Source organism: Macaca fascicularis, chromosome 17, assembly GCF_037993035.2.
Source record: "Macaca fascicularis isolate 582-1 chromosome 17, T2T-MFA8v1.1".
Lineage (NCBI taxonomy): Eukaryota > Metazoa > Chordata > Mammalia > Primates > Cercopithecidae > Macaca > Macaca fascicularis.
In genome coordinates this window covers 11,549,002-11,573,839 of record NC_088391.1, presented here as the reverse complement: position 1 = coordinate 11,573,839, position 24,838 = coordinate 11,549,002, and the positions used below count along the sequence as shown (strand labels likewise).

The following is a 24,838-nucleotide window of genomic DNA, read 5'->3' as shown; positions in this document are numbered from 1 at the left end:
TAAGATGAAGTGCAGTTTCTCATCTGACGCCAAATAGCATTTTGCAAACCACCACAAGGTCCAGTACACAATTTAGGGTGGTTCGGGGATGTCTACCCTGGGGTCACACACTTCAGCCATTAAAACCATGAATCAATATTAAGAGGTACCAAACTCTGGTCTTGGAGTCTCATCAATATGTATGTAACCGACCAGGGAAATTCTATGCTACCCAAGAGAGCTGTAGAGCTTAATTTTCTTTATGTCTAACAAAATCAGCCCTGCTTGATTCCATTCCTAAGAACAAGAAAACAACTTTGAACCTTGTGCAATTGACTGCTTAATTTTATATAGCGTTCTTTGCTCATTGTTTTTTCCATGTTCACCCTCTGTCTTCAACAGCCTTGATCAAGGGCTGGTGTTCTGTCTTGAATTTTTCTTGTGTCATTTCCTACTACCCTTTATTATGCCCCCCTTAGGCAAGAATATACACCTGACTCCTAGACCCTGACCAGCTGATTTCTGGGCCTACATAGTATATGCTAGTGGAGAAGTAAGTGGACTCTAGGATGGAAGCCTGTTCGAAGAGTAGGGCCTTGTGGTCTAAGGAAATTTACGCTCTTCTAGAATTACACATCAAACAACTAATAAAAGTTGTCTTTGATCCATTAGAAAGTCTTACAAAGCACTGTCTGCAATACTGTAATATCAAGTTCAAGAGAATATTAATAAAGATTATTTGTAAGAGACTATCAGGCTATGGGATTTTAAAAATATTTTTAGTAAAATATGTTTAGTAAACAGTATTTTTTGCAGCAGTTAATTTGTAAACACCTTAGGACACATGTTGGTCTAAGCATAAAACCTTTACAGCTTTACAGCACTATAAGGTTTTGTAATTCTCATTTTGAGACACATTTTCACGCACAGGAAATCACACTGAGTATCCTCCCTTCAGATATCTTCAGATAGTATCTTCAGATATTTTTCCTTCAGACAAGTAGAAGTATTTACTTATCATACTGGTAGAAAATATAACACATTTCTGTGGGCTAAAAAGTTACTACATAAGCACTACAGGAAAACCTTTCCTGTGTCTTATGTCCCAAAACACAATTAACTAGTACAAACGTAGAATAGTCCCCAAATGAAAAAATTCTATGTCTCATTTACTTTTCTGATACGCTTAAATACATTTTCTTCATTCAGCAAGAAAGAAGACAATAAGCCAAACAAATATAGTAAATATAGATGGAGAGAAAATAAGCCCCACGCTTTTTCTAGTACCTGGATTTGAATATTATATTTCTAATTATAGAATCATAGGCAGGGCTGTTTAGTCTGGAATGAAACATTAATGAGAAGAGATCATTTCCTGGGTAAAGTCGAGTCGATCATTTCTTGAAGTATCATTAATCTTTTTTTTTTTTTTTTTTCCTATCAAGACATAAAATGTGGATGCCTTTTAGTTTAATGATGTAAGTTTCCAGGTAATCAAATTAGAAATGCAGAAATACAATACATGACTCAGTGTTGATAAGCCAGCCACAGCCTAGCTGATTGTAGCATCTTCCTTGTGTAATTTTCGGAATCGTTAGGATGCTACTTAAACATACATACACACACACACACACACACACACACACACACACACACACACACACACACAATCATTCTCTGCAGTTCAACTCCCCCTCGCTGCAGATCTCATTAAGACAGTATAATCTAAAGCCACACATGATGAAATTATCACACCCATCAGTAGAGCAGACAGAGTGGTGCTAACTGCTTTTCCCTGGCTAACAATAATGATGGCAGAGCATTTACGTCACTCTTGCTCTGGGTATAGTTCTTGCTGACCTATTGATTTTTCACTTCATCTGAATGGCTTATCTAAATTCCCCAGGTTCCACCTGGATCAGCTAAGTGGCACTCACTTTCAAACCCAGAGCCTCATGGTTTTCTACTCAGCCCCCAAAAAGAAGAGGAGGCCTGCCCTTCCAAAGGAAGCTGTGGCTTGGCAATGAGCCCACCAGGGAAGCTGGCTTCTCCAATGTGTTAGAGACATTTTCAATCAGACGTTTAAATGAATGTCTCTGCATATGGAGTGATATGTAGGAAGAGTTTTTACTCCAGAACAAACTGTGATGGATTGAACTGCTGTATCATTGGGATCTATGTTTTTGATTTCAACTTTTTCTGAATGACGATTGTTTTAAAACACTCAGACCCAAGGCACTTTAAAGCATTCATGAGAGTTCAGAGATAACTTAAAAATAAGAAAGCCTCACGCCTATAATCCCAGCACTTTGGGAGGCCGAGGTGGGCTGATCGTGAGGTCAGGAGTTTGAGACCAGCCTGGCCAATATGGTGAAACCCCATCTCTACTAAAAATACAAAAATTAGCAGGGCATGGTGGTGGGCACCTGTAATCCCAGCTACTCGGGAGGCTGAGGCAGAAGAATCGCTTGAACCGGGGGGTGGAGGTTGCAGTGAGCCGAGATCATGCCACTGCACTCCAGCCTGGGCGACACAGCAAGATTCTAATTCAAACAAACAAACAAACAAAATTATATATATATATAGAAGCCAAGGCCTCCATTCTCCTTTTTCCATCACTATCCCAGGTTGAGTAACCAAAGTACCTCAGATTAGAGATAACTAAATTAGTTATTTTTATAACAAGGGCCTACTATGTGTTAGGCACAGCTCTGGGCAGTTTACCTACTCTCTCATTTTCCCCTTCCAACAAACCTTGAAGTAGACATTATAATCTCCATTTTTCAGATAAGAAAACAAAGCACCTACTATGTGTCAGGTCCAGGTCAAGCGCCGGGGTTGAGATTAGTGATCAAGCATAGGAGCAAAGGCCTGGACTTGTCTGACCCCAGTTCTACTGCTCATCAGTGTGATTTCTTCCTTCTTCACTGCTGTACATCTGACCTCATCAATGCAGGGGCCACACACTCTAGAGAAGGATAAGCAATCAGAAACGAGCCTGGGTTTGTCTACAGCGCCACATCCATACTGCTCAACTGCCTTCCACGTCAGCCTCAAATCAAGTGCCCATGCTGGTGGCCACCATGTGGAGGGTCTGTCTATCCTCACCCACTCTTAAAGTCAGGTCTAATTGGACAGATACATATTTTTTTTCATTTCTCCTAATGCTATCCCTCCCCCTCCCCCTCCCCCCACCTCACGACAGGCCCCGGTGTGTGATGTTCCCCATCCTGTGTCCAAGTGTTCTCACTGTTCGATTCCCACCTATGAGTGAGAACATGCGGCGTTTGGTTTTCTGTCCTTGCGATAGTTTGCTCAGAATGATGGTTTCCAGCTGCATCCATGTCCTACAAAGGACATGAACTCATCCTTTTTTGTGGCTGCACAGTATTCCATGGTGTAGATATGCCACATCATTTTCTTAATCTAGTCTATCATTGATGGACATTTGGGTTGGTTCCAAGTCTTTGCTATTGTGAATAGTGCCACAATAAACATACGTGTGCATGTGTCTTTATAGTAGCATGATTTATAATCCTTTGGGTATATACCCAGTAATGGGATTGCTGGGTCAAACGGTATTTCTAGTTCTAGATCCTTGAGGAATCGCCACACTGTCTTCCACAATGGTTGAACTAGTTTACACTCCCACCAACAATGTAAAAGCATCCTATTTCTCCACATCCTCTCCAGCACCTGTTGTTTCCTGACTTTTTAATGATCACCATTCTAACTGGTATGAGATTTGGTATCTCATTGTGGTTTTGATTTGCATTTCCCAGGCAGAGATTTTTATACAGCAATCCCCAGGGGTTCTCCCTCGTGAAGTGAAGGAGGTGTGTAGAAGTGTTATTTTGATAAACACCAGGGAAAATGAACTTATAAACTATTGGATAATATATAATCAAATGGAATGATAGTTAAATAGGAAAACAAAAATAATGTTCTATGAGCAAACCCAAAAAGGAATGGGAGGATTTATAATTATCTTGTGCACTTGGTTAGCAGAGAAAAGCAAATAAAGATTTCTGTCTAGAATGGCTTGAGGACCTAAATCACCTGGTTTAAAAGTGCAGAAGAAGAGTTTTGTTGAACAACAGCCATAGCTCCAGATGACTGGCATTCATAGAGGAAAAAAAAAATGCCAAAAGGCTACGAATAATTCTAGTCTGGCACTGAAAAAAGAAAAAAAAAATTAAATGCTGCTCTAGGACAAGAGAGGAAGCTGCTGTAGTAACCAGACTTTTCTACAAAACTGAAACGTGTTCACCTAATCAAATGGCTCCTAATTAGCTATTTAGAGCCACTGCCACCACAGCTATATAGAAGTTTTGAACAAGAAAACTATAGATGTTTGTCAAAAGCAAAAATGGATCTGCTTGCAACACTCAAATAAATATTGTAAAAGATGGAATAAAATATGGAGATATTGTCTCCATTCCATGAAAAAATTTTTTTCAGATTGCTAAGCATGTACCAAGAAAGATTATTTCTGTGGACACACACACACACACACACACACACACACACACACACACCCCCAAGTCTTTAAGTCTTTAGAACATGGCCAGGTCCTTGTATCTGGGAGACACATAACTCTAAATATACCTAAATCTCTCTCTAGTGACTGAAAAGTTACATTTACGTTTGGAGTGATGTGAGCTCTTCAAAACTCCCATTTTATTTCCCTTTAGGCTCTTATTAATTGCATTATTTTGTCACTCATGTTATTTACAATATACATTATACATCAAGCTGAGATTTTTCACAAAGTACAATTAGTAGACTGACTTCAAGTAGAGTTGTATAATGGACTTTGCACATATAGTTGCTAAAGGGTTCAAAACTAAACATTGTAAGGTGTATTTCAGAAACTTATCAATTTCATTGTAATGGACTAAAGCTATTTTTTAACCTAAGCCCATTTTAAGAGGAATTAAAACCAGTAAGTGCCATTGCCCTAAATTAGAAGTCAATATTAACTCCTTTATTATTAATAAAAGTATGGCATTCTTAAAGTGCTCTTTATAGCATAAGAGAGGTATGGAGCCACCCAGGTAACTACAGGAAATAGCTGTATATTAAATGATATTGTGTCAGGTATGAAAAGTAACCGTGACAATTTGTGGAGTTAAAAGTTTCACAGAGATTGGAGAGAATAAGCAAGCAAGCACATACATCTGGGGTAACTGAGGTTAATGGACAAATGGTTCCACATACACAGGTTTACAGCCCTGGAGGGCACATCACCATGTTCACACAGATGGCCCAAACCATCTAGAAAAGAGAAAGTTCCAAGCAGCCCTCTCTGCTTCAGAAGACAGAGGAGTGTGTCTTCATTTTAGAAAGATTACCAACAAAGTGAGAGCTTAAACAATCTGAGAAACTAACCTATTGGGAACATATTCGTTCCCCTACAACAGAGGATAAATGAGGCTTTGTTGTACTTGTGAAGTGCTACATGGCAGACTAAAAAAGATGCGGTTATGTCTTTTTTGTTGTTGTTGTTGTTAAGAAAAGGAAGCATAAACCCTACAAACAATACACTAAGCTATTGCTAATGCCAAAGAAAGCGCTCTATTTGTAAACAGAAGGATCTATTTGGTATTTAAGCAGTAATGGTTCAGGATCATCTGCAGGATAATTAAATTAACATCAGTCATTCATCACTTCCTTTGGCATTGGTGGTTAATCCTCAATGAAGACTTTCCTTTCAGTGAAGCATACCCGCTTATTTAACGCGTGTTCAAGTAAAATAGAGACCACCTTGCAAAGTTTTAAAAATAAGTAAATCCACCTACAAAAATTCAGAAACTTTACTCAAGTTCACAGATAAAACTCATGAGCAGAACTGACAGGTCCAAAGGTTGGCAGAAGGAAATTTAGCCAACAAAATAAACTCACTTAATAAACTCACTTAGACTCTCCCTTCCCAACTTAGGTTGAGCTTTCACTCTAATACTGTATTAAGACCAATATAAAACTTTCAAAAGTAAAAATTGTATACATTTCTTTTCCCCATATGTATATTGGGTCAATTCATCACAGACAGCATGTGATGCAATAAAGGACAGTCCCTGAGCTCTCAAAACCTAACTGCATATGGAACAGGACTTATCACTTGATTTCCTTTTGATTTACATTATTTCAGAGCAGTCATTTTCACAAAGGAGATACTCTATGTCATTCAAGCATACATTCTTTCCACAGACCAGTATCAATGCTCTTGAGGAACTTATATTCTCAGTGAAAAACAAAATAAATGTAATCAATTCTCACTGCACTTACGATCTGAAAGAACATGTATTTTTTGAATGACTGTGTTTGTCAGGTGTATTTTAGAATTTCAGAATAAATAAGGTGTATTTGGACCTATGGCTGTTGAGAATTATAGCCAAAGTTGTTGGAATATTTGCCCACTGGAGACAAAATAATAAAGATCTGTTCACAAAAGTTAGATGGCAGCCCAATTCAACCATTTGTTAGGCAATCTGGTGTCATCCAACAGCCTTCAGACCATGCTGGGAGTGGGCAGAATCACTGTCCATGCTGTTTGGCCTCACCATAGCAGCCTCTCTCTAATTTTATGGTTTCTAAGATTCACTTGGTTCTAAGGACATGAAAAAGTTTGGGTTTAAAATGTTTTCTCTCTCATGGTATCTAAACTTTGGAGCTGGGGACACTGCCTGAAATTTCCATCTTTCCAGGAGCAAACTGAATCACAGTCAGCAAAGAGGCGATTTCAAAGAGGAGAAAATCTAGAATCGCGGTTCTTAAACACTTTTTATTCATGGATTCCTTTGAGAATCTGATGAAAGATATAGACTGTCTTCAGAAGAAAGAAAAGAAGGATGGGAGGGAGGAAGGGAAAGCAGAGAAAAGAAAAAAGCACACACTTTTTTGCCTATTTTTTACAAAGATTTCAAGGGAAAAATCACTGATGTCCTAAATCTAAACCAGACCCAGATAAAATCAATGGTACTGTGGCCATTTTCCCCAAGCTCTTATTGGCTTTGAATTGTGTTTCTTGTTTTCTAGTCCAGGGTCCAGCTGGCGTTGCTCCTTTGCTGGGTCAGTGGGCCCGGGACCCTTCACTGGGTGGAAGACAGAAGGAGGGCACAGATTCTGGGCTCCTGCTCTTTCTGCCTGCTAATCAACAGTCTTCAGCACTCAACCCTGGCTGAAAGCTCAGGAGGCTGTGCCAGCTTTGACTGTCTTCTACTAAATGAGGGTAATTCACATATAATTTCTTTTCAACACTTCCAGTGTTCCTTCCCAGTGCTAAGGACATAATCCAACAAGAAATCAAGTTTCACAGTTTTAGTAAAAAAAAAAAAAAAAAAATACAATTAAAAGTGCATATTATAATGCATTTGTGTCCAACTGACATTTCTGACAAATACTTCAACTGTTTAACAAACACTGATGAGGAACTGAAAACACCAACAAGGCACTCATCCAATTTGCACTAGCCTGTAAGTGCTGGCAAGCATCAGTGTCTGCTAAGGCTTTTAATGTTATTGATAGCTTATTCAAATAGGCTGGAGCGGTCCCCCAGGGCCCGAATCACCACTACCTCTGAGGAATAAACCACTTATAAAGCAAAGACAGACAGAACATGGTCAGCAATGAGTGCTTTGCAATGCCTAAATCAAAATGGCCCTTCTATGATGTATCTATGATGTAACCAGAGGGCAGTAACCCTTTCTTATAGTTACAACCCAATTAGCTGCATGAGGGCCTTGAAAAGCACAGAATGACTTCCTTTAAGGAAAAACACAGTGCTATTTTAGGCAACTTGAACAGCGTGATGGCCACAGAAAATACCATGATTTTAAGGTTTGTTCTTTCAGATACATCCTACGGGCTCACTGAGAGGACAAAAATGTCAGGGAAATAAAAAAGGCACGGTAAAAAAGTAAAGAAAGGTGGAGAACAGAAATTGAAGTACTGAAAGAAGATTGGATCTGGCAACTGCGACTTTATGTTAGGGGAGGAAGAAACAGGTGGAGAGAGGTCTAAAGAGGTGATGTGGCAGCTCCTCGCTGACCGGGGTGGAAAGGAGACTGGACTGCCACAGATATAGGTGACAACTAATGGGTTCAAGGCTCCATGCTCCACAGTGGGGAAGGTAAGAGAATGAAAACATTTGAGGCTAGAGAATGATGACTTTGGTTTTTAAATGTGTATACATATATTATATACACATTGTAATATATAATTATATATAATACACACATTACACATATGTATATATCTTTTGCTTTTATTTTTTTGTTTTCTTTTTTTTTTTTGCAGGAAGTTGGGGATAAGAGGGAAGCAGACTGAGGAAAGAACAGGTAAAGGTAGTATAAAAACAAAAAGAACATCAATTAGTTGGAACATGTTTGAAGAGCTTTGATCGGCTTTTGGAGAACCTCAGTAGCAAAATGCAAGATACGTGTTTTGGGTAAAATATCTGGATATAGAACCAAGAGGAATAGTGTCTGATTCCATTGGTATACAACACCTGCTTTATACTCATCACACACAGTTCAGTCATGGTGGTGGTTTCAGACTGACATACTCAAGACATGCTGGTCTGCCTGTTCCTCTGGTAACCAAATTTTGGCTACCTCATTGCTCATTAGGCTCTGAATCAGGGCCTGATCGGGGGAAATAAAAGAAGGAAAAAACTTGAACCAGTTCATTTGTGAGCAGCTCCAGTTAAAAGATTGATGGGGAGGAGATTGGAACTATCACGAAGTTTGGTTATTATCTGTGAATTTCAATGACATTTGGCATCTTGGCTCCCAGGAGAAGTGATCATTGAGAGCCAGCTGTAGAAACGGCAATTATAGGATGAGGAGGGTATCAGCATTTTGAAGGGCAGTTTTTTATTGGCAGATAGGTTTGGTTTTAAGAAGCCAGTTGGCAGGGTTGTGTGTCTCCTGACATTCATCTATCAGAAGATGCAACGCAAAATAGGCCATTTGCACTTCCACGTCAGAACCACCAGGATAACTCGGAGACCCCTTTCAGATGATGAAAACAGTGGGAAGCTCAAGATGAGAAGAGTACCGGGCAAATGTAAGAGTCCAGATAAGTCCCACTGGGCAGGGAGAACCAAGCTTCAGCAATTTGAAAACTCCATGAGGCAAGGAGTATGCCTTACGTAGAGATGGAAAAAGTCCTTATTCTAGGGACTGAGAAGGGGATTTTCCAGTGTCTCAAAACACAAGAACCAAGGTCTGATGCCTTCAATCTATGTAAAAATCTGTGTAATGATTTACTATTATGGAAAGATAGTTGGGATAAGTTGTTCTATGTGAAGAAAGCAGCTTATAAAACTGTATATTAAATAATTCGGCTTTTGTAAACAATATTACAGGTGAAAAAAGACACTTGGGAAGAAATAAAATACAAATAGTGATTATATTTAGGAAGTAGGATTGTGGATCATTTCCATTTTCTTCTATTTGCTTACCTAAATCTTTACATTTTTCTACATTGAACACATACTGCTTGAATAGTAAAAATATATTTTAAAAAAGTATTCATACTAAAAAATGCATTTAATATATTTTAAAATGTATGAATCAGGTGTCACACACCTGTCGTGTTGGCCCTCTGAGAATAAAAGAGCAATTTGATAATTTATTTCTAAAAGCTCCTAGTGGCTGCCCCAGGATCTCGTAAGGAAAGATCAGGAGGGTACAATGTAGGCTTCACTGCCTACAGTATATTTGCAAGAATGTTTAAGATCTGCTAACTACTTAAGATCCTATGGAGCCTGTAATTACATACAATTTACTTTGTCAGTGCCTGAATAGTAAACTAGAGGTTGCCTGTGGTTTTCTTCTTATTTGATAAGATAATACCTCCAAGATTCAAAGGATAGCAAATAAAGATGATAGTTCCCCAATCTTGGCACCAGAGTGTTGAGTGGAAACTTTCCTCATGTTCTACTTTTGGTGGATTTAATTCCGCTGTTCTGCTGAGTGGGTGCAACTTTCTGCAGAGAATAAGGCTGCTCTGTGCTCTGCCTCCTTCCTTTTGAAGTGTTTCCTTTTCCACTTCTGCTTCCCACTCATCTAGTCACTTCATGGAAGGAAGAAAACAAAGGTCCTGCTGGAGAAGACAGGGTTGTAGACTGGACTTATGACGGCCAGTAAGGAAGCTCCTGTGAATGTGTGATGTTGAGCAGCTAGTGTGGGGTTGGTACCATAGCAATGGACATGGCTGGGCTAAATCTGAGAGATAAAAACGCCTGTGACTTTCACTAAACCGTTACATTAATTTCCCAAAGCAACGAAAGCAACAATAACAACTGTACCTTTAATGTACTAGATGCCTTATACAGATTATCTTGCAAACTCAGAACAAACCTGTCCAGTAGAAATAAACAGACCTATTTTACAGACAAGGAAGCAAAGGTGGAGGGATGTGAAGCACACGCCATGGGCATATAACGTATGCCTACATAAGCACACAGAAACATCCAGCTACGAAAACAACATAGAAGCCTGCTTTCATAACAGCTTATCATTAACTTCTCTTTCACTGAATGGAAGAGTTTAACTCAAAAATGGGTTTGTAAGCACATATCAAGTGCTTAAATACATAATTCTGAAGATACTCTGGGTTCTCCTAGTTTCTTCACTGGCTATTAGGGTGACTGTGGGAAAAACACCTCACCTCTCTGTTCTTCAGTTTGCTAATCTGTGAAATAAAGACAATAATGGGGTGTACCACATGGCGGGCTACTGTGGGCATTAAATGATATAAGGGGAGAAGGTAAACCCCCAGGGGTGATACCAACCATACAGGCTTTAACAGTCATTGATTCTCTCTTCATTCTGTGGATGAGGGAACGCAAGTCCAGATGAGTAGGAGCTGAAGATCTTTCCATTCTAAAATCATATCCAATATAATACAGCTCTGACTCCAGGGACTTCTTGGCCCCTATTTTGATACTTCCTTTTTTGAGACGGAGTCTCGCTCTGTCACCCAGGTTGGAGTGCAATGGCAAGATCTTGGCTCACTGCAACCTCTGCCTCCTGGGTGCAAGCAGTTCTCTTGCCTCAGCCTCCCATGTAGCTGGGACTACAGGCGCACGCCTCCATGCCTGGGTGGTTTTTGTACTTTTTTTTTTTAGCAGAGACGAGGTTTCACCATGTTGGCCAGGCTGGTCTCAAACTCCTGACCTCAGCTGATCCACCCACCTCAGCCTTCCAAAGTGCTAGGATTACAGGCGTGAGCCACCACGCCCAGCCCCTATTTTAATACTTTTGATGGACAGAAAAGTCATTCTTCATTTCCATGCCCTATTCATAGAGTTTTAACCTCCCGCTCTCACAGAAGAAAAACAATGCTGAAGTGAACATTTCTTGGGGATTGAGATCGAATTTCAAAACCTTAATACTGTTTTGGATAAATGTGTTTTCAAGAGATACAACTAAGGTAGAGACACTGTCTAATGTGCTACCAGTGTCTCTCAATGTCCGGACTAAAGACTTTTGTTGAATTTGTTTCTACTATCTGGAAAGGCATCAATGTAAAATAAGAAAATTCTGATATTTAATTCTCTCTCAGTGGGTTCTAAATAAAGTCCCTACAATTTACCTTCTTTAGTGGTGGTTCAAGGATTGCTATTGTTTTTTTTTTTTGTTTTACTAGTTCAACATATGGGGAAAAAAAAAGTCAGCGGACACAGAAGTTCAACTTTCCAAATCACATCTGATTTTTGTCAAAGCACAAGCTACATCTTAAAGAGGTGGCAATAAATGTGTATGTTTTGTGCTCTGGACCTTTCATTTGTATTTCCAGGTCCCAAATGTCTGCTCACCTCCCTCAACCACCATGAACCAGATTCTGAGAACTCATGCCATATATCCCATACTCATTTCAATTCCTTATGTATCTTCCATAGTTTTCATCAGCCATGTTTTTATCATTTTTGTCACTTTGCCTTTTAGAATTGTCTTATTATACTTCATTATTTACATGCTTTTCAGTTTTCTTCATTCCAATGCATCTGTCTTTTGTAAGATGTCATAAATATTCAGAAAAAAATATTAATTGCTTTCACATCAGGGATAAATACATTACTTTGTTTTCTTTCTTTCCCCACCTCCCCACCCCCTCACACCAACATTTAACACTAAGGCCTATCTGAAATTTATTAGACTATTTGGTTATGACAAAAAGTATATTATTCTTTCTCTCACTGTTTTTACTTCTTAGAACTGCTATTTTATTGGTCTTGCAAACTTCATTAAATAATTGATCCTTTCTTCAAAGGTCTATTGTTCATTTGTACGTTTTAAATTAAGTTCACTAAATAATCTAAATAATCAAAATATGGAACTTCTATTTATTTTTAATCTGTCTAGTTTTCAGTCCAATATCATAGAATTTTAGTAATAGTCATTTGTAATCGATATTTTAATTTGTTAAGGCCAGTTTAACTTCATGGCTCCTATTAATTATAAAAGCAGCTTTTATGTTCCTGATTCTTCCTTCTAGATCATTTAACTATCAGATTATAGAGTATTTTGTAAGGACTTTTATTCATAATTTATAGGAATCCTTAAGCCAAAGAAGGTTGGGAATTTCTGTGTCAACCAATCAACCAATGTTTTTAAATTCAAGCAATATGCATTAAGCTCCTACCACTTGCAGGCACAAGGCCAGGCTCTAGGGCTAAAAAGATAAGGAGGGTATGCCTCTTCCCACCCCATCCCCAAATGAGTGCAATTCCAATTCATGAAGGTTAAAGCTAAGACAGAATGCACAAACTTAGAACAGCTCCAGGAAGGCTGTTCACCCGCCCCCTCCACCCACCACCCTCACCATTACTCGTTTTCACTTATAAGTATCAAAATAAATAAAAGGCTCCAGGAAAGCAAGGGCCTGAGAGTATTTCTGCATATTATCTTATTTGACTAAATACTCCACATGTATATGGGCCTTATTTGTGTATGGAATTAGAGGTTAAAAGACATGAAAGCCTGGATTGAAAAATGTGTCTTAAGAGACATGCTTCACTGGAATGGATAAAGCCAATGATTGTCCTGACCAACCTCAAATCCAGCTCAACACCATTAGCCAAGCAGAAATGTTTTGCCGGCCAGTTGAGGCTAACACTGCCACTTTAATTAAAGAGTTATGATGTCAGTTTGGAAACACAATGGGAGAGCAGCTGTGCTCCAGCAATACATTAATACAATTTCCATCAACGTGGATAAGCTCCTACACAATGCAAAGGAGATGTGTGCAAAGCTACAAGGTGAAAGCAGCTGTAAGCAGAGGGCAATCTCAGAGTTTCTACTGTGAAGGAATTACTCTTCTTAGATTATTAGATCTCTTGCTTATGTTTTCATTAATATTTCTTAACGTTCATGGTCAAGATTCTAAGTCACAGGACTTTAAAGGTGCTATAATCATTAACCACATAAAGAAAAGTCATGAGGCTGACCATAGCAATAGGTCATTCAATTTACTTAGCAGTGAGCCCTAACACTCCCACCTTCATGCACTCCTGCTATTCATCATGATAAGCAGTGCCTGAGTCTAAACCCATGTGTATCAGAGTTAATACACGTACATTTTAAACGTTCTGTGACTAAACTTGCCACTAATACATATTTTGTTAATTACCTTCATATAACTCTCCAGTATCATTACTTCATATGTGTGTATATATCATCAGATCATTTGATTAATACTGACATGTAGTCAAGAAGAAAAGTATGTTTCATGCTATTTTGAGTAACTTCCATTTAGAAGCCTACTCCTGAGCACAAAATTTGCAATACATAACTCACTTTGCAACTCCAATTTTACTCTGAGAAATACCCTTTTAAAAAGATGCATGCAGCCTTCATGTTTCCTTATTTTTGTTGGTATTCCAAATCCACAGTGGATAAGGAATTACCCTTGACATGTAATTATCTTGTAGATTTGAAGACCTTATAGCTAAAAATGTATTTGCTTAAGAGTTCACTAATACGTTTTTTTTTTTGAGATGGAGTCTCGCTCTGTCTCTCAGGCTGGAATGCAGTGGCACAATCTCGGCTCACTGCAAGCTCCGCCTCCTGGGTTCATGCCATTCTCCTGCCTCAGCCTCCGGAGTAGCTGAGACTACAGGCACCTGCCACCAAGCCTGGCTAATTTTTTTGTATTTTTTGTAGAGATGGGGTTTCACCATGTTACTCAGGATGGTCTCCATCTCCTGATCTAGTGATCCACCCACCTCAGCCTCCCAAAGTGCTGGGATTACAGGCGTGAGCCACCGCGCCCGGCCAGAGTTCACTAATATTTTAAGAGTCAAGTGTTTTGCCTCTTTTTTGTCCCAAGTGGGGTTCATCCTTCATCTGGGGATCCTTTATGTAGCATAGGTTTCTCACTTTTTTCTTTCTCTCAAGATAAACACTGCACACCTGACTACAATATCTCAAGAACTGAGTGTTAGCATGGTTGGACCATCTGGCACCACAACTCAGATTTAATTAATGTTTACTGAATATCATGTGTCAGAGCCCGAAGCAGGCATTACTGCACATTTGGCTGAATACCCCCTGTGTACACAGGCTTAATTCATTAGCTGACAGTTTTCCAAAAATCCCCATACATCCCCCATGAATTTTATTCTCAGTATTCTGATGTTTTGACCCCTTGGGGCCTGGCTGGTCTGGAGGGACTGCCCCTCCCAGGGTTAGCCAATGCCTACACACAGTAAGGGACTCACCTGCAGGCACCTCTCCATATGCAAACCAACAAAATCAGAGCCCACACCCCACCAGCTCCATTATCAGACTCATACTCTGGAGCACTATTCTCCTTCCTTCATCACCCCAGGGCCACGTACCAGACAACTAGAGACAGCCCTGTACCTCAGAGCCTGCTAAAATGATGCAAACTAACCAATCCTGAACCTGCTTACCCTGCTTTGCTCATTCCTTCCCATGGAAACCACAGTAAGGCTCTAGCCCACATTTCTTCTTGTTCCCCCTGCCTCCTGCCTGAACCTGCTGCTTCCCTGTGTGCCCCCTGCGTGGCGTGCCATGCTGTACCTCTGGTTTCTAGGGGACTCTGAGTATAATAAAATTCCTTCATGACAGTCACTTCTGTGTCTGCACGCTTTACCATACCTGGTTAAAACAAATCCTGGGTACTATTAAAACACCCCACATAATGATAGAATTGGCAGCTAAGATTATTTGGGTTTTCTTTCATCCCACCCTCTATGCTCAGTAAACAAGTTTTAAGCATTTTGTTGTTTACATTACCTTGTCTGGTCCATGTTAACAATACTTAATAAAAGCAATTATATGTAAGTTCCTTTAGTGAATAACCAAAAAGATTCAATTAATCATTATTTTCTACTATATGAAAGGGCAAGCTCTGGCTATCTACCATGTCGCTTCACAGCACCCACCACCACGCCACATTGCTTCACCGTACTTGGGGACAGGCAATAAGGACACTCTGCCCACATTATCTTCCCCTGAGCTAGCAGGCTGGAACCCACTAGTGGCCTCAGTATGTAAGATATGTGTTCAAAGGTCCTACATTTCAGGGGACCGGAAGCTGGGTGTGTCTTTGCAAGTCTAGCTCCTACACTGAGTGCAGGGTTATCTGGGAGATACTGACTGGCTTTAGATCCTGGGACTGCTTCAGAGAGGGTGCTAAGCTAGTTTCTGTGCCATTCCTTCTGCTGGCATCTTCATCCAGCATCCTGTCCTTGGTCTAAATGTGCGCTCTGCTTGAGCAGGCGGCAGCCGTGAGGAAGCAGAGGCACTGGCAGATGGAGATCTGTGTTGCCCAGCAAGGTTTCTTTCTCTTTTTCTTCGTAACATGTCAAAATGTAAAGATGGCCATTTTGGGGGTTAGAAAATGGACTCTAGGGTAAAGTACCTAGGTAGGTATATATATATATATTCTTGGGGATGTATTTCCAAGCAAGGTCACGAGTATTGAGTTTCTGCTTCAAAGAGGCCTACAGACATTTCCCCATTAATTCTGGTAGATGTTAAATGTACAATAGGACAAGTATGTAAAATTGGACTAAGTACAGAGTTCAAGAAATTAATGATTTTAGACCATACAACAGAACCAAGATGTAAGTTGTTATATAATCCTTCAGTGATAAAGATGAATAAAAGATATAATGGAATTTCTTCTATCCTAAACTAGCTTTGTAATGGCATATTTGGTATAGGACCCTGGAAATGAAATCAAGGACTGCATGCTGGCCTGCTCCCCTTTTTCACGTTTGGCATTCCTGTCAGTGTCGTAATTTTAAGAATATGTATTCTAACCAACAGGAGGGTAGTGAGCTTCTCAATGTGTCTCCACGGCTCCCATGGAGGATATTTACTCACTCATTCTGCTATCTATTTTATACTCACTCGTTCTACTATCTATTTTATTGAGCAGGTTTACTATGTATAACAGACTGTCCTAAGCAATTGGTATATAGTAGAGAACAAAAGACAGAAAAAGTCCTCGCCCTCCTGCAGTTTGAAGTCTAACACCATGAATAACTGTATGAATGAATGAATACATAAAAAATGTAATCAGGTTAGGGATCATGAAACTAAGTGAACACAGACTAGCATATTTCACTGATAAGATTACTTTCTCACATTTTAACATCCCTGAAATCAAGGTATGTCTTAACATTTATGGTATATTAAAATTACAACTTGGCAGTACTCACAGCACAACTGTCATGTCCCTGCACGTGCATAAACTTGGTCACAGCTATTCATTTTGTTTTCACTTCTACTGAGTTATGAGCATTGTTGGCACTGCACGTGTTCTATTTAATTGCCACTGAAACGGTTTTCAAAAAGATTACACTATCATTTGGCACTGCAAGGAGGCATTACTGTGTATGCATGAAGGCATCAAAACAGCAGTGTGACATAAACGTTCTATTACTAAAGGAAACATTTGTCTTTGTTTGGCATTTCCATATCATTTTACAAAGCAAGATCCAAATGCTTTACCAGACTGAATAAAGAAACACAAAAGTTAATGACGCTATGTTATAGTTTGTTACCGAGATTCACGCAAGTGACCCGTCACACCCCAAGCAATGCTACCAATAACACTGGCAGGAAAATGTATCGAAACCCAAGGAAGAGAGGAAGGAAACTTGAAAGCAATGAGAGACTAGTGTGACCTATTCATGCATTACTATGGAAGAATATCCTTAAAGTGGAATGTCATAATAAAATTGGCAATATTTTCTCTTTTGTGTATAGCAGAAAAATAACGCTATGTCTTACAACTGGTGGCATTTTTAATTTGATGAAATATAGAAATAAGATGGATTGCTAGTTAATAAGAAGTTTTAGAAAGAGAATAGCATACAGAGTGGAAGTTTGTCGATTCTGGACAGTTTTAAGTTAATAAGGTATTGCAAATGCACAACGTCAGAAAAACTACAATTTCAATAATTTGGTATAGTTTTGCAGATCACTGGTCACTTCAAAAGGTCTATTCACTCTTATTTCTAACAATGTTTTGGGCACACCTTCCATTCTGATGTAAGAGTGTGATAAGAAAGCCTCATGTTCTTCTTTCCCAACTTCAGTTGGTGCTGCTTTGATTTTTGGCAGTTTAGAGATATTAGAAGTGACGTGCTGGATCTGTATTCCAAACTCAAACCTTACTACTGCTACCAAGAATGGAGTGAAATACTTAGACAGGAGGGTCCATTTGAAATCTCAAAGCATGCATATGGGACTTTGAGATTCTTAGCATAAGAGTAACATGAGTAAAATGCCAACTATAAGGATACGTTTCCAGGCAGCATATGGTCACAGCTCAAAAACGAACTTGTTTTTAAAGCTTACTACTGCAAATTATTTTGGAACCAGAGACAGTTAAAAACCATACCAAGGAAGAGAACACACACACGTACACACACACACACACACACCTCTAGGGAAGATAAATTATAAAACAATGGATGTAGATTATAATAGAAATAATTTTTTAGGCACAGCTTCAAAACATACTGTCACAATTGTGACATCAGTTTTTGACACCATTCAGCCGAGCAACAACTACTTTAACGTAAAAGTGAGTATCAAATCAGGAATAGGCGTGTGGCTACATCCATCACCAAGACAACAGGCACAGTTTTATATGGTGAACACATATTTCAATAGTGTTGAAAATAGACTGCACCATATACGTGGTATTTCCCACTCTGCAGAAGGCCTGCTTTCTGTTTCTAGGGCCCTGCATGGAGAATTCAGGGATTCCCTGGAACTAATACCACTTTCCCCAGGGACTTCATTTCAGTCTTTCCTTTTAGGTAGCCTGGCCCAGGTCAGAAATTCTCTTGACAGTTGGTACAAGAGAACGAGCGTGCCAGTGTGAACGCTGCAGGGGATGTGTTGTTGCCAACCGATGGGGTGTACTTCCATATGCAGAGCTAAAATAGACTTGGATGATTGAGAGGGTAGAGACTGCTCCTTAAGTGCCAGTAAGGGAAACATTTGGTTACCTGTCTTCTGGGGACAACTTATCTGAAAGAATGAGGTGGGTTTACATGTTTGGATATTTCCTCTGATTTTTATGCTGGGGATGGGATAGGGAGAGTCTGGAGACTGCCAGTGTTATCCTTCAGTACATGTGCACACAGTGGGGGTTTCCAGAGGGAGAAAACACTCTGTAAAGGGTCTGATGCACCAGGCCAGTAGAGACAGCATATGTTGCCACTGCATTACAATAAGGGCAACTCTCAAGAAGAACTGGGAGACAGCATAGACCATGGGCAGGGAGCCAAACAGATCCAGGTTTAAATCCAGCCTCTGTCACTTACACGCCCAATAATCTTGGCAAAATTACCTGAACTCTTTAAATTCAAAAATAGGGAAACTAATAATAATACCTCCTTAGACTGATTGCGAGAATTAAAGTATTACTATATGTCCACACCTAGTAATGTGTCTGGTGAATAGAACGTGCTCAATGTATAGACACTACTGTGTCACCACTAGGGAAATTCCCTTAAATGTAAATGTTTTTACGGATATGTTTTTTTAGCAAGGGGGTAAATTATACGGACCACAAAATGGCCTTGGCTAAGGTGTTTTGAGGGAATTATGAAGTTGTCTTATGGTAGGAATACGTCTTGATAAGAAAGCTAAAATGTAAATGTGAACAACCACGTGTGATCAGTGAGAATGATGCAGAATTTAACATGCATTTTTTGAGATTTGTTTAATGGCAAGACTATGCGATATCTACATGTCACTACCTCTACCCTGAGCCGCTTTATGACAGATATGTTCCTACAATCTTGTGTAAAATTCCATTTTAACTCTAAGTATCACTTCTCTACATTGGAGGAAGTTTTGTAAAGCAAATAACCCCCACTTAATCTATCTTGCTTTGAAGGCTGAAACTTTCTATCTTCGAGTGGACAGGCATGTGTTCTGTATTTTTTTTTGCACTGGGCTATCGCCCTGACAGGTGAGTCATAACTTCTGCCCACTTTGGTACGATCCACAGCACCCTTTCCAAAACTGCAAAAGCTGACTGAAAGCAAGGGCAATAAGAAAATATTAAAGAATCGACAGAGTAATTATTAGCACCTTGGACACAATAGTGTTTGGGGATGTTTAATTAGACGGCAAGGTAGATTTAAATTTTTGAAGCTCTTAGAGCACAGATCTTGGTCGAGTCCATTCTACCGGGAGATAACACGGGGCCATTGACTACCTGCTGCACTGTTTTCAAGCAAAACCCACACTGTGCGGGCTCTGGGTGCCATCTCCACAAAGCCCCCTACCCAAGGGGGATTCCCACAGAGGAATTTTCTCAAGGAAGGTCCCGTGTCAGGAATGCTGCTCGAGTACGGGTTCCCACGTGCCCACACGCAGGGCACGGGCTCACACGGCAGGGTGGGCTGCCTCTTTAAAGGCGCGGACCTCAGGGACCCCCGAGTCTGGCTTCTCAAGTCTGGGCATCAAACTTTCTCCTGGAACAAAACCTCTTTCAACCCACATGGAGGCAGGAGGAGGACGGAGCCCAGGGATGCCATCAGCTGCAGCCCGGAGACAGCGCTCCCACCCCCGTCCGCTTCCCTCGGTCCCCACCCTCTTCCTCCGAGTGAAGGCGGCCCTGACCGCACAGCCCCGCCCGGCCCCACCCACCCGCTCCCCGGCCCACCTCCCCGGCCGCGGAGCCCACAGCCTCACAAAGCTGCCTCCCGGGCGCTGCGGTTCCCCGGGGCGAGGGGCGAGCGGGGCTGGGTACCTGAAGAAGAGGCCAGGACACCGGCGCCCAACGAGACCCACAGCATCGCCCCGGCGCCGCCGCCGTAGTTGCCACCGCCGGAGGCTACTTCGCTGCGCCGAGCGGTGGAGCCCCGGGGACCTGGAGCCGCCGCCGCCTGCGCTCCCTGCGCTGCGCTGCGCTCGCTGCGCCCGGGCTCTGCTGCCCGGCGACCGCCACGGTCAAGCGGAGCCCCGCCCCGTGCGCGCCCGGCGAGCCGCGGACCCCCAAGGACGCGCCGCCGCCCCGATTGGCTGCGGGAGTCGCTGGCCCCGCCCCTGCTCGCCGCGCTCCTCCCACGCCGGGGGCGCGCGCTGCTGGCGGCCCGGAGACTGGCGGCCTCTCCAGGGGCGCCGCGGGAGGGTGCGGTCCGCGCTGGGCGAGGCTTCCTGCGGGCACCAGCGCGCTCGGCCTACGCTCCTGGGCGCTGCAGTTCTCCCTCTCCTTGCCAGCCTAGAGATAAATAGACGGCCAGAAAGAAAAGAAAAGGAGAAAACATCTCTAGAGCTCTGCGCGGGGAGGACAGTAGCCGCGGCAGCTGTGGTGTGAAATCTTGTTTGTATAAATTCGTTTCTCACAGAAGCCCAGGAAAGGTTGTCTGGGGTGGAGCACTGGAATTGTCACCAAGGCTTTTTTTTGTTTTTGCTTGTTTGTTTTTTAACCTGAAGGTGTCCTTACACACCTCTAGACTTATCTTATGAAGAAACTAAATCCAGTTAAACAACTTGTCCAAGGTCATAGAGCTGGTTGCAGATTGATTCTGTATTTTGATGCTAAATCAAAGCTACCTCAGCATTTATTTGTTTTCTGTGCAGAGAAGAGTTGCATTCTCATATATAATGCTATGTATATTGTATAGCAAGAAATCAATTAGAAATATAGAGATAGAAAGTAGACTGGTGGTTGCTGGGGGTGGGGGGCTGGGGAGTGATTGCTAATGGATAGGACTCTCTTAGGCTGATGAGAGTATTCTGCAGTTTGATAGTGGGAATGGATGCACAACTTTGAATATTCTAAAAACCACTGAATTGTACATTTTAAAGGGCTAAACTTTATGGAATGTGAATAGTATCTCAATAATTCTGATATTTAAAAATGTATTGGCTGAGCACGATGGCTCACGCCTGTAATCCCAGCACTTTGGGAGGCAGAGGCAGGTGGATCACGAGGTCAGGAGTTTGAGACCAGCTTGGCCGACATGCTGAAACCCCATCTCTACTAAAAATACAAAAATGAGCCGGGCATGGTGGTGCATGCCTGTAATTCCAGCTAGTCGCGAGGCTGAGGCAGGAGAATTGCTTGAACCCAGGAGGTGATGGTTGCAGTGAGCCGACATTGTGCCACTGCACTCCAGCCTGGGTGACAGAGCAAGAATCCGTTGTGAAAATAAAGTAAAATAAATAAAACTGTATTAACACTTGAGCCCGGGTGGTTGAGGCTACAGTGAGCCATGATGGTGCCACTGCACTGTAGCCTGGGTGACAGAGTGAGACACTGTTTAAAAAAAAAAGTATCCAAGTGATAGTGCTGTGGGGAAATCCACATAAGCACATATTTGGAGTATGTTACAATTCTTGCTTTGTGGGCAGAAATTATGACTTATGTACTAGCATCCATCCATTCATTCAACAATCCACATCCATGTTTATCAAGTTACTCTGACATCGGTACAAAGATAAATAATGCATGATCTCTGTCATCAAGGAGTTTTCAGTCTATTGAGGGGACAGTTTATAATATAATAAGGTGTCATTCTAGGGAGGTAAACAAAGTGCAGGTTTAGGGTGCTAAGACAGTCGTAAAGGAGCTGAAGGATGTGTAATGTTTCAGCAGTGGTCAGCGTGGCTGAGTGTCAGAGGTGTGACAGGAAGTGAAGCTGGACAGTTACAGGACAGAGTAGAACTGTAAACTAGAGCTCAGTTAAAGAGGCACAGGCTAATTAGGAAGTAAATTTTCTATTCCTTCTGGATCATTTCTATCCCTAGTGTAGTGTGTGATTTTGGTGAATGGTCTCAATCGTCATCATATAAGCAAACAATGGTAACACCAACTGACTTTTGTTTCTAACTTTATAGTATGTATAAACAGTTTTTGTGTATTGCCTCCTTTGAAGCTCAGAGAGGTGAAGGGGATGTGCTCAAGGCTGTATGTCTTCTAAGTGAGGGAGGTTGGATGAAACTCCATCTACTGACCTTGGATCCTATATTATCAATATTGTCAGCCTTTTGAGTTGTAAAGTTTCCTTACAAGTGCAAAGAACTCTTGAGCTACAAAAGCTCTCTCAGCAGTAGCAAGTGAAACCTGTTTTTTCACTTGGAGTTTTTCTGTGTTTTGATTGGGAGCTTGAAATATTACAAGCTCTAGGATAAAAAACTTAGCTACTAATCTTAGCTCTTCAATTGAGTCTGTTCAGCAAAGCCCTGGATTCCAGGTTTCATAAAAAGTGACTCTACAATTTAAAAACAGGAGGCTGCCTGTTTCTATTGTCAGTATACAAATGTCAGCATACTGAGGGTACCTTCCTTTACACTCCATTTATCCTTCCATCCCTTATGGGATTCTAAACACCTTTTGAATGCAGGTACAGGTTGAGCATTCCTAATCAAAAAATCCAAAATCAGAGATGCTCCAAAATCTGAATGTTTTTGAGCACTGACCTGATGGCACAAGTGGAAGATTCCATTCCTGACCTTATGCGATGGGTCACAGTCAAGACACAGGTATACAGCACACAGTTTACTTGGTGTCCCCAGGGGAGAGAAGACCCCCTGCAGCCCCCATCAGCTGTGATATTTTTTTTTTCATGCACACGCAGACTTCCCTGTGTGGGCACACCCACCTTGTATAATAAAATGGCACATGTGCAGGCTGGACTCTCCCATGGCAGGTTCCCCATGATGCCCCACATTGGGTCAAGTGCATTGCTCACTGTGTTTTTTGTTTGTTTGCTTATTTTCTGCTCCATGGTATAAAATATTATTTAAAATGTCAAAAGGGCCTGGAAATACCCCATGGGTAACAATGATAAGAAATACAGGAAGCATTTATGTTAATCTATAGCACATAAATTTTAGTTGTTGGAGAATCTGGACAGGGTGTGTGAAACATCTTACGGAAGAGAATGGGGTAGGAATGACCATCATATATGACCTGAAGAATCAGAAGGATACACTGTTGAAGTTCTATGCTGAAAGTGATGAATTGAAGTTAATGAAAAATGGGAAAACATTGCATAAAGCTAAAAATGCAGATTTTGATCATGTATTGAAAAAGTGGATCTGTCAGCTTTGCAGTGAACACATGCCTCTTAATGGTATACTGGTCATGAAACAAGAAAACATCTATTCAAGATGAACTGAAAACTGAAGGAAACTGTGATATTCAACAGTCTGATTGAAGAAACGTAAGAAAAAACACAGCATTAAATTGTTAAAGATTTTAGTCGTAATAAAGCATCTGATCATGCAGCAGCAGATAATTTTTTTTTTTTTTTTTTTTTTTTTTTTTTGAGACAGAGTCTAGCTCTTGTCACCCAGGCTGGAGTGCAGTGGTGAGATCTCAGCTCACTGAAACCTCTGCCTCCCAGATTCAAGCAATTCTCCCCAGTAGAGAAATTCATTGACGAGTTTGCCAAGGTGATGGCTGATTAAAATCTGACGTCAGAACAAGTCTATAATGCTGATGAAACATCACTGCTTTAGTATTATCGCCCCAGAAAGACACTGACTGCAGCTGATGAGACAGCCCCTGTGGGAGTTAAGGATGCCAAGGACAAAATAACTGTGCAGGGATGTGCTAATGCAGCCAGCACACATAAGGGTAAACTTGCTGTAATAGGCAAAAGCTTGCATCCCTGGCTGTTTTCAAGAAATGAATTTCTTACTAGTCCATTATTATGCTAACAAAAAGGCATGGATCAGCAGGGATGTCTTTCCTGACTAGTATCACAAACATTTTGTACCAGTGGTTGGCTAGTGCTCACTGCAGAAAAGCTGAACTGAATGACTATTGCAAGATATTGTTATTCCTTGACCACTGACTTGCTCATTCTCCTGCTGAAATTCTCATTAAAAAAAATCATTCATGCCATATACTTTCCCCAAAAATGTGACTTCATTAATTCAGCTATGTGACCAAATATCAAATGAAGAGTGATAATAAGAACACTTTCTTGAAAAGCATACTAGCAGCACTGAACAGAGGCGTGAGTGTAGAAGGTTTTTAAAAGGAGTTTGGCATGAAGGATGCTGTATGTGCTGTTTCCAAGGCTTGGAACACAGTGACTAAAGACATAGGACCGTGCACGGTGGCTCACGCCTCTAGATGACATGGTGAAAATGTGCGATGGGCTTATTTGTTGAAGGACTAGAGCAGGGTGCACTCATAACAAAGCAAGAAATCACGCCAGCTGTAAAATCAAAGAGACTTCTAGGACAAAAACTAATGCTAATGAGGCAGATGACTCTGGAGGAAACATTTTAAAAAGCCACCTAGCAGAGGCCAGGCGTGGTGGCTCACGCCTGTAATCCCAGTACTTTGGGAGACCAAGACCGGTGAATCACAAGGTCAAGAGATC

The 24,838-nt window shown here is 41.1% G+C and overlaps 2 protein-coding genes across 5 annotated transcripts in view; one reads left to right on the top strand and one right to left on the bottom strand.

Annotated features, from left to right (window-relative positions):
• FRY (FRY microtubule binding protein) overlaps positions 1-20,463 on the bottom strand; it is a 454,114-nt gene extending 433,651 nt beyond the window's left edge. Inside the window, exons 1-2 of one of the 3 annotated variants that reach the window (XM_074021819.1) lie at positions 20,245-20,463; positions 2,788-2,947 (exon numbers count right to left, since the gene is read on the bottom strand). The gene's annotated coding sequence lies outside the window, so the exon portion shown is untranslated. Of the gene's footprint in view, positions 1-2,787; positions 2,948-20,157 lie in introns of all 3 variants that reach the window. The other 2 variants (XM_074021820.1, XM_074021818.1) reach the window with 2 other exon arrangements.
• LOC135968084 (uncharacterized) overlaps positions 14,139-24,838 on the top strand; it is a 36,994-nt gene continuing 26,294 nt past the window's right edge. For both annotated transcript variants that reach the window (XR_010582544.2, XM_074021822.1), the window contains exon 1: positions 14,139-20,805. Coding sequence is in view for 1 of the 2 variants with exons in the window: in XM_074021822.1 (XP_073877923.1) it covers positions 19,993-20,805 (813 nt within the window). In the remaining variant the exon portion in view is untranslated. The remainder of the gene's footprint in view (positions 20,806-24,838) is intronic.